General features: G+C 41.2%; 1 protein-coding gene across 1 annotated transcript in view; it reads left to right on the top strand.

Annotated features, from left to right (window-relative positions):
* Positions 1 to 13584, top strand: part of PLCB1 (phospholipase C beta 1) — a 336512-nt gene that overhangs the window by 168447 nt on the left and 154481 nt on the right. The window contains exons 23-24 of the mRNA XM_006150922.3: positions 1838 to 1891; positions 6144 to 6363. Of these exons, the coding sequence (XP_006150984.1) occupies positions 1838 to 1891; positions 6144 to 6363 (274 nt within the window). The remainder of the gene's footprint in view (positions 1 to 1837; positions 1892 to 6143; positions 6364 to 13584) is intronic.

The raw sequence follows: 13584 nt of genomic DNA, 5'->3' as shown, positions 1-13584 counted from the left end.
AAAAAAAAAAACTCATGCCAGGAGTATGTGCATGCATTCCCAAGATCCCGAGAGGAGAATGGAGGAGAAGGGATTGCGGCGTGGTCATCCCCTCTGGGGGGTGATTTCTCGCTTTCTGTCTCTCTGTCTTTCTCTGTCTGGCGAGCACACGCGCCCTATAGTGAAGAAAACTCTCAAAAAATTGTATATAAATAAATCATTTAAATATGTAAGTAAAGGGCCAATCAGGTGCATGGTGGTTAAGACAGCTGGATCCCACATGGCAAAGTTTGTGGTTCGAGTCCTGGACCTGTAGGCTTAGAAGATACACTGGGTATAGGTGTATACCCAAAATTCCAAGAGGAGAATATAGGAGAAGGGATTTGGTGTGGCCATCATCCCTAGGGGGTGATTTCACACTTTCCCTCTTTCTCTCTTTGTCTCTCTGGCTAGTGCATGTACCCTATAGCAAAGAGTGAAGAAAATATACATGAATAAACATAGTCTTGTCCTTCTGAGAATAAGTTTAGCCTTTGAAATATGTTTGATTTTTTTAAAAACTTGATACTTTGGAATGATTCAGCTTACAGAAAATGTGTTTCAAATGGCACGGACTAAAAAATAAAGAAGTAAATAAAAATAAATGGCACAGTTCACATTGCACTGATTATCTCCTCTTCCCTAAAGCTAACATTGATAGGGTTGTAGTGCAGCCATCCAAAACTGAAAATTAACCTTGGCACCTTCCCCTGAATGGAGATGCAGACCTTGTTTGAAGTTCACCTACTTTCCACTTCTGTGCTGATGGTTCCAGGTTCCAACCCGGGATCCCGCACTGGATTTACCCAGCATGTCTCCTTTAATCTACGACCGTCCCTTGGTCTTTCCTGAATTTCATAACATGATGCTTTTGTAGAATTTTTGGCCCATTATTTTTATAGATGATACCTCAGTTGGACTGGCTCAGTTTCTCTAATGAGTGGATTGAGGTGATGCGTTTGGGGCAAGAACATCACAGACATAATGTCCTTCCCTTCTCCATGCATCCTATCAGGGTACATGAAGCTGGTATGTCTCACTGCTGGTGAGGTTACGCCACTTGGTTAAGATGGTTTATCCGGGGCCAGCAGGTTGCCTAGTAGTTAGGGCGCTGGACTCCCAACATGGTCAACTGTGGTTGGAGTCTTGGACCTGGCTTGAAGCTCATGCTGGGCACATGTGCATGCATGCCCAAGAACTGAAGCAGAGAATGGGCCAGAAGGGATTGCAGCATGCCCATCACCCTTGGGAGGTGATTTCTTGCTTTCTGTCTCTGTCTCTTTGCTGAGCACACACACTCTATAGCAAAAATCTCTCAAAAAAAAAAAAAAAGATTTCTCCAATGAGTCATGGGTTTTCCTAGATGTTATGAAGGAGACACTTTGAACCTAAACGAGTATCCTGTTTCTTCTTGAACTGCTTGCCCACTGATTTTGTTATCCATTAATGGTTCTTTCCTGCAAAAATTATTACCACCTGGAGGTCAGCCCTGGGTTTTGGAAAGACCACTTGTAGTTCCTGATTTTGTCAAAAGGTGGCACTAGCACTGCCTAAACAGAATTTGTTTTGCTTCCAAATGAAGGGATGATCTTTCTCTTCCTATAAATGGAGCATATTTCACATTTAATTAGGTTTGTCTCAAAGTTCCAAAGTGAAGACTTTTTTAGAATAATAATTAATGAATGATTATCTCCCACAATTTGTAAGATTTTTTTTAACATAAAGAAACTTAAATGCAAGGACCAAATATTTCTTTGTATAATAAGAAAACAATTTTTAAAGTTAAGGAAAGCTATTTATTTTATCTTTTTTATTGCAGGTTCTGTAAAGGCTCCTGCAAAAACAGAAGATCTTATTCAGAGTGTCTTAACAGGTAAATACCAACTCTTTTCTCCATGAAATTAAGCAGCTCACCATTATATAGCATATGTATTTTAAGGAAAGATTTCCCTTCAGGTCTGAAAATAATATTAATAATATTTCTTCTTTTAAAAAAATTTGCACACATTCAGCTGGTTAAGGCTACCTTACAGGAAGTAATCACAGAGAACTTACCTCTACCTCTTTTCCATAGAGGATGAGTTCCAAGACCCACAATGGATGCCTGAAAACACAGCTAGTACCAAACCCTAATATATACTGTTCTTTCCTGTATATAAGTACCTAAAATAACCAGCAGATGGCATCATGGTTACATTGCTGAACTCCCACATAGTTGAACGTGGTTCAATTTCCAGACCTGGTGACCTAAAACTCATGCCAGGCAGGTGTGTGTGTGTGTGCGGGCCCAAGATCCCAAGAGGAGAAGGGGGGAGAAGGGATTGCAGTGTGTCTATCCTCCCTAGGAGGTGCTTTCTCACTTTCTGTCTCTCTCTGTCTCTGTGGCGAGCCCACACAGCCTATAGCAAAAATCTCTCCAGAGGAAAAAAAAAGCAAAACAAAACAAAACTATGATAAAGTTTAATTTATAAATTAGGCACAGTAAAAGATTAACAATAGTAAGAAAATAGCATGATCATAATTATACGCACACACGCTACTCTTGCATTTTGGGGCCAATATTAAGTTAAATATTACTAGAACTCTAACACTGAGGTACCAGGATAGGGGGTCTGACAATCAAGCCACTAAGTCACTAGTGGACCAATAGCAGTATGTGTTAGACAGGATGATGGGCCATGTCCTAGGTGGGCTGGAGCAGGATGGTCCAGAGTTTCATCACACCACTCTGAATACAGTACAACTTAGCACTTATGGCCTGTCTATTCCTGGAACTTAACATTTATTATTTCGAACTGCAGGTGACTACAGGTATCTCAAACCACAGTAAATGAAACCACGGTAGATAAGTGAGGACCACGGTACCTGGTAGTAGAACCCCCCTGGCCTAAATGTAATATAGTTTCACAAAATAGTTATTTAAGAATTGAAGTATAGCTTTATACTGGAGATGTGACCTGGCGAACAGGAATGTAGATTTCCCCAAAGAGCCAACAATTAACTGTATTTTAGATAATGCAGACCATGATCTTTGTAATCATAAAATGCACAGCAGTTAAGAACTGAAATACAGTGTGGCAATGTTTAATTTGCTACATGTACTAATGAGGCTAAAATTGATATGCTTTTCTTTACTTAGGTCTGATTTTGACCAGGGTGATAAGTACAGAGGCATGTTGATTTTGTGAAAATATACAGGGCTGTACAGTTACGACTTATGTATTTTTATATGTACATTTATATTTCACACAAAAAAAAATGTATAGAAAAATTTCTTGAAGGGACCAGCAGGTGGCGACGTGGTGGTTAAGACACTGGACTCGCACATGGTCAATCTCAGTTTGAATCCCAGACCTGAGGACTTGTAAAACACGCCAGACATATATGCATGTGTACCCAAAAATGCCAGAAGGAAAATGAAGGAGAAGGGGGATTGCAGCATGTCCATCCCTCCAAGGGATGATTTCTCACTTTCTCTCTCACTGTCTCTCTCCTTCTCTGTGTGGGAATGCACACATCTTATGGCAAAAGCCTTAAAAAAGTTACTTGAAGATCATATAAAAGAAAACATGTTATAAAAGATTTAGTTGTGGGAAACAGTACAGCATTAATGCATAAACTAGACCGGAGTGTTCCTAGAATGTGTTAAAAGTATGTAAATACATAGGCAAAAGGCAATGACTCTTTGCCAAAATATGGTGTGCTTATCTCTAGGTAGCTTATTTATGAGCGATAGTCATGTCTTTGCATAAATGGACAGTCTTTTATACTTAACAGTATGTTTAAAGGAATAGCCTCTCATCTATAGACTTTTTATATATAGTATTAACATGGAATCAAAACAAACAAACAAAAAAATAGCTTAGGCCATCTGGAGCCCTGTTTCTTAACTGGTCATATCTGCTCTGCTACAAACCATTTTTTAAAAAGTAGGATTGAGGGACCAGTGGATGGCGTAATGGTTACGTTGCCAAATTCCCATGTAGTCGACTACGGTTCAAGTCCCAGACCTGGTAGCCTAAAACTCATGCCAGGCATGTGTGTGTGCATGCCCAAGATCCTGAGAGGAGAATGGAGGAAAAGGGGTTGTGGCATGGCTATTCCCCACAGGGGGTGATTTCTCGCTTTCTATCTCTTTGTCTCTCCAGTGAGCATATGCTCCCTGTAACAAAAATCTCTCTCTAAAGACAAAGTTTTTAAAACTAAAATAAAATAAAAAGTAGGGTTTCATCTGTCTCCAAAAATGCAGCAACTTCTTAGGATTATAAATTCTTAATATAATAACTTATTATGCAACCATAATGAGTCAGTTTGGGCCTGAGGGAAACCATTAAATAAATGTACCTGGTTCTCTCCACGGCCTGTTTCTCAAAAGGAATTGAATGTCAAGAGAATAGACACATTATTAAAAAAAAGGAAGCATATCCTGATTGCTTAAAGATCTTAGAATTTAGGAGCATAAGTTATTATTCCGATTTCAATGTTTTTCCACTAAATATCTCATTTTCTATTCAAGTATATTGTTATTCATGACATATGATATTTCTGAATCTCTGGACTGTTCTAAATATGTATGGTAACATTTTTCTTCCCCAGAAGTAGAGGTTCAAATCAAAGGATACAAATTTTTGAACTAAGACTTAATCTAAGTGCAAATGAATGATCATTGATTGAAATTAAGACACTATAAATTATAAGGCACTTCATCTTCATCTATTGCTTAGAAAGCAAAGCTCTGAAAATCTGTGACACACTTTAACTATGCAATGCATCTTAATTTCAGAAATGTTAACATATTTTTAAAATGCTTATTCTAGAGCTAATTAAATACACCAGTAAAATAAAGAACGCTTTAAGGTTAGGCTATTATGTTGTAAGTGTTCTCAGTGGACTACCTGACAGTGTGGTGTGTAAAGTGGCTGGATCTCACGTGGCCAGCTTTATGGTACAAGTCCCAAAACCGGTAGTTTGGAATACATCTTAGGTGTGTGTGCATGCATGGCCCAAATCCTGAGACGAGAATGGAAGAGAAGGGAAAGTGATGTGTACTCCTTCCCCCCAGGGAGTGCTTTCTCTCTCTCTTCCTCTCTCCAGGAAGCACATATGCCCAATGGCAAATATATAAAATTAAAAAAAGATTTTTTTTAAGTTTTCTCAGCAATGATAAAATGCTATGCAGTAATGTAGGCTGCTTCTCACCTTTCTGGTGCCATTGTGCAAACTTAGATTAAGGGATCTTCCCTCAAGACACCTTACTGCTATACACGGTTGTGATAAATGTGTAAACCTATGATGTCCGTACTGTGAGGAGCACCCCTTAGAGACGTGCTGTAGAACCTGCACCATCATTTACTATGACTCTACAGGCACGGTGCCCCAAACTATGATAAATAGGTATTTCTGTTCATTCTTTTACTTATCATCATAACAACCCTATGAAGTAGAAGAAGTGTTATAATCTTTAAAGCAGATGCTGTTGGTGTCCTGCCCAGATTCCCTGAACATCTGGTGCATCTACCTCCTTGCTATGGTGAGCCTCCAGCTCATAGCTTCCCTGTCTCTACAAAATTGCCCTCAGTCCAAACAGAAACCTCTTCTGCAAAAGATTATGCCTCCTGCTGCTGACTGCCCAAAACATGCAAGAAGCTAACTTTCTTGCCTCAGGATGAGACTAACTCTGTGGTAGGATATATGCCCTAGAGCTCCCCCGGGGATCAGGCAGAAGCCAGACTGCAGCTAGGACCACATCCTTGCTCAGCACTTCCCCCACCCATCTGCTGCCCTCACTCCCCTCCTTTGACAATGAGTAAATGCTCCGTAAATCACATGCACCTGAATCCCTATCTAAGGATCTGCTTCTAGGGAGCCCAAACTCTAAAATAATAATGACATTATTGATTTTTTTAAAAAATGTAATAATAATACAAATTAAGAAATTGGTTTTTTGAGAAATGTGGTAACATAGTCCCAAAGTCCTAGAGCCAGACCAAACCCAGAGACATTTGGCGTCAAAGCTATGCTCTTGAGCTCCACCCAACTGGTCACGATCTAGCGAGCGGGCTCATAGCGTAGGCTGCCGGTTGCCTTTATATTGGGACTTTTGGTCTTATCCTCGTTCATTGCAGAAGTGGAAGCACAGACTATTGAAGAGCTAAAGCAACAGAAATCCTTTGTGAAACTTCAAAAGAAGCACTACAAAGAAATGAAAGACCTGGTTAAGAGACACCACAAGAAAACCACTGACCTTATCAAAGAACACACTACAAAATACAATGAAATTCAGAATGACTACCTGAGAAGAAGAGCAGCTTTGGAAAAGAGTGCCAAGAAGGACAGTAAGAAAAAGTAAGTTGAACAAGTGCTTTTGTTTGTTTGTTGTATCCTATGGAGGAGGAGAGTCATTTACATGGATTGTTGGATGATTTGCACTATATATTGGGACCTATATGACCACAGGTAGGGAAGCCACCCAACCCCCTTCATTCTTTACAGCTCTTAAGCCAGTTTAGCTCAGGGTGGCTCATGGACTGATTTTTTTTTTTTTTTTTTGGACCAAGCTCTGACGAGAGATGTTCAGGGAGTCATGCTCTAAGTTCTAGCTGGTGGAGTCAGTACCAGCTGATTAACTTCCTGTATCACAGCTGCCAACCCGGTTGAGTGAAATTTGGAACCTAGTTGAAGAGGCATCTTAAAAAAGAGAAGTTTCAGCTGTTCTTTGCTGCCCTGGTACCCATAATGCCTTGCACAGGTGACCTCTGTATTTGTGCCTGGGTTCCCAGAGCCAAATATGCCCAGACCATCATGGTGAGAAGCACCCCTCAGACATTCATTCAACTTATATTTATCTAGTGTCTACTGTGCCCTGGGGACACAGCAATGTGACAGCCCTCAAGCAGCTACCAGGATAATGCAGGAAGTTGAACCATAAGCACATGAATACCAAGTGCAATTTCAGAATGTGATGAGGTCTATCAAAGAAAGTAATAAATAGTATAATGTACTAGAGAACCAGTAGGGACAGGAGAGTCCTTTTGATATGTCTATCTGGAATGAGGTGACCCATAAAGACACATACAGCTGGGGACATGGAAAGAATAAAGCATAATCAGCTTGTAAAAAACTAGGGAGAATTATTCCACATTGAGAAAACAGCAAGTGTAAAGGCTCCGAGGTAGGGGAAAGTGGGAAAAGGGAAAAGTGCTTATTCCAAAACAGTAAAGAAGGTGAGACACAGTAAACCATGGGTAGAATGAACGGAGGGGAGGTTAGAGAAACAGAAGGGAGAATCACATTAAGTTCTTTAGAGTAAGAGCACATGACAAACAGCTCAGCAGTTATGGTATGTGCAGAAAGAAGCCACTGAAGAGAAAATCATTAAGTGGAATTAACATGGTCCAATGGATAGTCTCAGGAAAATGACTGTAGCTCTTGTGTGGAAAATGGACCCTTGAACTGTGCTTCTCAAATGGACACAGGACTCATTTGGGATCTTATTAGATGCAGGTTCTGGTTCAGACAGCCTAAGCTGAGGCCTGAGCTGGTGATGCTGGTGCTGCTGGTCTGTAAAACATGCTGACCAGTGAGGATCGGGGAAACTAATTTGGAAACATGTTCATGAGTTCAGCTGAATGATGATGGTGGTTTGGTCTACGATGATGGTGGTAAGGAGAGAAGATTGATTCTTAATCTATTTTAAAGGGAGTAGAGGATATGGAATCAGAAAACCCAGAAGAAAGAGAGGAAACCTGCTTATATGACTGTAATTTTAGGTTGCTTACCTGAGGCTAAACTGTTCATGACTATCCATGGTCTAGACTAGACCTGTGCATTCACATTTTTACTCTGCCTAAGAATCACTTGGAAAGCTTTTTAAAACAGACTCCTTAGCCTCATGCTCCAAGTTTCTGATCAATCTAGGGATAGGGCCTGTGATTCTGCAATTCTAATAAGCTCGTGAGGTTTGCTGATACAGCTGGTCCATGGACTTCCCACTGACGGGCCCTGGCCTAGAACCATATGGAGGCATCTCAGAGAGTGAAAAGGGGCATAAAGGCTTTCTTTGGTCTAATCCTCACCTGTCTTCTATCCTCATCTTCTGCCCTCCACACAGAAACCCATACCCTCTGCATGCATCCCACCATGATATACTAGTGCAGATAGGTAGGATTCTCCAGGCTCAAAGATCACAGACCTTCCTCTAAATCCCAAGCAACAGGCTGCTGCCAAGTGGCAGTCTCAGCTTGCTTTCTCTACATTATTATTTTTTTTATGTTAGAAAACATATGTGTCCATGAGAGAGAGGCACTCTCAACAGTGTTTTGTCACACTGTGATTCCCTTTCCCTAGTCACTCAGTTGGCTCCCCAGGAACTTGGGTGCCTACACACACCTTGCACACTTTCAGGTCAATCTGAGCATCCAAACCTATGGTCAGCATGTGGCTTCCAGCACTGCAGTCCAGTACACCTTGAATTGTTTCACTAGCTGGGCCAGAATTCTAGCTTTCTGCTTGCCAATTTTTGTGTAAATTTCAGAATATCACCTGTTCTCAGAGCCTCACTGGAGTTTATCTCTGGACCTCATGGACACAGGCCTGACTAGCTACATTGAACTTCCTCTTTTGCCTCCTATTGAGGAGCCATTCCAGTTCTGGAATAGCTACTCTACTAAGGGTCAGTTTTCTGCAAAATGTCACAAACTAGAGGCTTAGAATAGTAGAAATCTATTGCTCACAGTTCTGGAGGGCAGAAACCCAAAGTGAAGTGACAGCAAGTCCATGCTGTCTTTGAAACCTCGAAGGGAGGGATAGCGCCTTGTCTCTCCCAGTTGCTGGTGATTGCCACCAATCTTTGTATTCCTTGGCTTGTAGACATACACCCCGATCTGCATCCATTACATGTGGCATTCTCCCTGTGTATGTGTGTCTGTGTCCAAATCCCTCTTACAAGGATGCCAGTCATTACATTACAGCCTACCCTAGTCCCCTATGACCTTATCTAGCTATCACGTTCGCAATAGCTCTATTTCCAAATAAGGTTATAGGCTGAGATCAGGGAAGAACATAAAGTTTGGCGGAATACTATTCACCTAGTATATGTGTTGAAGACTTCCTGGGACCAGCAGTTAGCGTAATGGCTATGTCGTTGGACTCCCATGTAGCCAACCACAGTTCAAGTCCCAGACCTGGTGGCTTAAACTCACAACGGGTGCATGTGTGTGCGTGCCCAAGATCCCGAGAGGAAAATGGAGGAGAAGGGATTGCAGCGTGGCCTCCCCCTGGGGGGTGATTTCTCGCCTTCTGTCTCTCTTTCTGGTGAGCGTGTGTGCCCTATAGCAAAAACATCTCAAAAAAAAAAAAATCTTCCTTGTACTTTCCATGTGTTTCCCACAGCAGCACTGTAAGTAGGTACAGGTATCCCCTGCATTGAACAGGTGAGGACCATCTGACCCAGCTAGGTGCACACATAGCATGTAGTTTATAGTAGAGTCATAGCATGTCTTACCCCTGGACTCTAGATGGAACCTACATCTCTGTATACCTGTAACTCCTCTTGTTTGTGCCCCAATAGTCTCACAAAAGATAGAGGTTTTATAACTACAACTAAGAGTAACTCTACACTACAGGTCAATGCATGAAATAAAAATGGCCAAATAAATTTACTCATCAACTGTCCCAACTGTCTAAGTTTAGATTTCTGGAATTTCTTTGAACATCCTTTGCATGTTTATAGTATAAACTTATTGACAATGAATAATATTTGTAACATGAATCTCCTCTCTCTCTCTCTCTCTCTCGCTCGCTCTCTCTCGCTCTCTCTCTCCCTCTCCCTCTCTCTCTTTTTTTTTTTTTGAGACGTTTTTGCTATAGGGCGAGTGTGCTCTCCAGCAAGACAGAGAGAGACAGAAAGCAAGAAATCACCCCTCAGAGGGGATGGCCATACCACAATCCCTTTTTCTCCATTCTTCTCTCAGGATCTTGGGTGGGCATGCATGCACACATGCTCAGCATAAGTTTAAGCCACCAGGTCCAGGACTAGAACTACAGGCAACTACAGGAGAGTCCAGCGATATAGCCATTACACCAACTGCTGGTCCTACATGGATCTCCTCTCTAATCAATAGTGTTCATTTTTATTAAAAATGTTTTTTCAGAGTTTAATAATTAGAAAAATAGAAAATTCAGTTACCTCAAATCCTATTGCTGTCTTTTTAGGGCACAAATAATTCTTATCTTCTTTAGAGTTTATTTTGCTTACCAGCAAAAATATTTTTTCCTGAAGCTATTTTTTCTTTTTTTCTTTTATTATTATTATTATTGCCAGAGAACATGTGCACTCCTAAAAAGGGAGAGAAGAAAGAGAAAATACTCCCAGTGGAATGCGGTCACTGCACAATCCTTTTTCCTCTATTTCTCCATCCTGTCAAGATTTGGGGCACAAACACACCTGCACCTGGCATGTTTTTTAAGCCTCCAGGGCCAGGACTTGAACCACACTCTATCTACCACGTGGGATCCAGCTCCCAGTGGAAGCGGCTTAACCATTGTTCAACAAGACCATGCCTCCCCCACCAAAAAAAAAAAATTAATTTTAGTTATTCTATGAGCATTAACATGGCATTACATAAGACATTGTTCTAAAATCATTGTAAGTGACAGCTTATATGGTTTTTAAAATAAAACGCCATTTGTAGTATTATAAAATATGTGATTTGGAGGGCCAGTGGGCAGTGTGGAGGTTGGAGCAGCTGGATCCCAAGTGGCTGACTATATGATTCATGACTTGGACTCTGTAGCTTGAACATCACACTGGTTGCATATGTGTGAATGCCCAGAGTCCCATAAGAGAATAGGAGAGGATTGCAGCATGGCCATCCCCCAGGAAGTAATTACTCTCTCTCTCTCTTTGTCTGTCTCTCTCTGTCTTTCTCTCTCTCTCTCTCTCTCTCTTTCTGGCGAGTGCCTTAGCAAAACTAAAAAAAAAAAAAGTGATTTAGATTTATAATTTTTGGTTTTTCTAAAATTTGTGTATCCATTTCTTCCGTGGGAGAGAGAGAGACAGAGGGCGAGAGACAGAGGCAAGTACCCTTCCACAGGTTCAGATCAGCCAGCCCAGATCCTGGGCATGGCTATATATCCAGAGTTGGCAGGACATCCCAGAACATGAGCCCAGAACCTTCCCTATGGGGCTCAGGGTCCAGCATTGCAGAGCATTTTCACCAGCGTCACCACAGCGGGCCCAGACTGGTGTTATCAAAAGCAAAAGCATCCTTTAGTTCTATTTCAATGCATATATGAGAGGGCTTCAAATAGTTCACAGAAACTGTGTATTATGGAAAAACTATGCATCTTTTGGCACCAAAATAAACTTATACTTGAATTCATTTTCCATGAATTTGGTATTTTAACCGATGATACTATCACAAAGATGAGAATAGCCTTTTAAGTCATTTAAAATCATTACTCCCCTTATTCCTATAGCTACAACATACAAATTACTTTATGAGGGATCCTGATTGTTCACCACACATTGGCTAGCAAATGGACAAAATATGGTCAAAGATAATTCAATCATCTTCACGGTTCTAGGAAATTACATTTGGAGTTAATTGTGCTGTTTTCCAAAGCCTAATCAGAAACATCGTTATCAGCTTTCTCATTAAATCGTCTCTCGAGGTGTTGACTTAGATTGTTACCACTGAGAAATAAAGTTTTATTCTTTCACTGAAAATTTTTTTTTTTTTTTTTTGAGAGATTTTCACTGTAGGGCGCGTGCGCTCGCCAGACAGACAGAGAGAGACACAGAGACAGAAAGCGAGAAATCACCCCCCAGGGGGGATGGTCACGCCGCAATCCCTTCTCCTCCATTCTCCTCTCGGGATCTTGGGCACGCACGCACACGCGCCCGGCGTGAGTTTTAAGCCACCGGGTCCGGGACACGAACCGCGGTCGACTACATGGGAGTCCAGCGACATAGCCATTATGCTAACTGCTGGTTCCCTTTCATTGAAAATTTTATAAATCACTCTGACTCTGTGAGCATGTTAGCTCACTATCAGTGGGTAAGAAAAGACAAACTCTATTATGTCTTTCTTTCCTCATCCTCCCTCAATAATCTTATTTTATTTAGTTAGTTTTTGTTTTTGTGTGTTTATTTGTTTTTAGCGATTTTTCGCTACAGGGTCTGTGTACTTGCTAGAGAGACAAAGTGAGAAATCACCTCCCAGGGGGTTGGCCACACAGCAATCCTTTCTCCTCTATTCTCTTCTCCAGATTTGCAACATGCACACACATTAGCCAGTGTGATTTTCAAAGCACAGAGAGTGAGACTCAAAGGACAGTTGGCCATACAGAAGTCCAGTGCCTTAACCACTACACCTCCCCGTCTATAATCTTATTTTAATGCCAGGTTTTAGACAGCGATAGATTCATTTTGTGAGCTACAATAGGATTTAAACATTTGTGTAAAAACAGAATTAAAATATAAGTTTATTTTGGAAAAAACACACAAACGAACAAAAACACCGAAACCCATACCCAGTTTTTCCTAATTCACATTTTCCATTAACTTTTTAAAGGACCCCATGTATGATTTAACATGTGCTTACTTTGAAACCACAATCAAAATCCAATACTATGACTTTAAAAAGTAACAAAATGTTGGGACCAGCAGTTAGTGTAATAGCTATGTCACTGGACTCTCATGTAGCCAACTGTGGTTCGAGTCCCAGACCCGGTGGTTTAAACTCACGCCGGGCGCATGTGCATGCGTGCCCGAGATCCCGAGAGAATGGAGGAGAAGGGATTGCTGCGTGGCCATCTCCCCGGGAAGTGATTTCTCGCTTTCTTCTCTCTCTGTCTGTCTCTGTCTTTCTGGTAAGTGCATGTGCCCTATAGCAAAAACCTCTCCAAAAAAAGTAACAAAATGTCTTTGAGCTAGAGCAGTCTTAGAAGCCACCTGGATGAAATTTGTCACTTCTTCAAGAAGGAAGCTGACATCGAAAGGCATTACCATTATGCGTAGTTACACAGCCAGTTCAAGCAAAGCTTGGCCTAAAACCTCTCCAAAATTCCTGCTTTAGTGGTATGTATGTATTCATTTGTTTATTCACTTATTTATTTTCTTACTTATAAGTCCTAGCCTGCAGACTTCCCATCTAATCTCAAAGTAGCCTCATAGAAGATATGTATGTAAAACTCCTATCAAAACAGAAGTAGAAAAACAGTCAAGCGTGCACACACACACACACACACACACACACACACACACTCACACACAGACTGAGCTGGTGACCAGTTGTCTGGACCTGCTGTGTGATGCAGAAGCCACTAGTCACATGTGGCTATTGAGCCCTTGACATATGGCTTATCAGTATTGACATGTACTGTCCTGACAACATAAACAGCAGATTTCTAAGATGTCACTATGAAAAGAAAGAAAATGTAGGGCCAGCCAGTGTTCTGCAGTAAGACAATGCTGTGCAGTGCAGGGCCCACATGTATGGTTCCAAGTTTGTGTCCAGAGGTCTCTTTGTGTGCGTGGGCATATGTGTATGTCCCTGCACCTGG

The sequence above is a fragment of the Tupaia chinensis genome, unplaced genomic scaffold, assembly GCF_000334495.1.
Source record: "Tupaia chinensis unplaced genomic scaffold, TupChi_1.0 Scaffold000305_1, whole genome shotgun sequence".
Taxonomy (NCBI): domain Eukaryota; kingdom Metazoa; phylum Chordata; class Mammalia; order Scandentia; family Tupaiidae; genus Tupaia; species Tupaia belangeri.
Note: the sequence above shows the minus strand (reverse complement) of the source record. Positions and strands in the feature narration are given on the sequence as shown.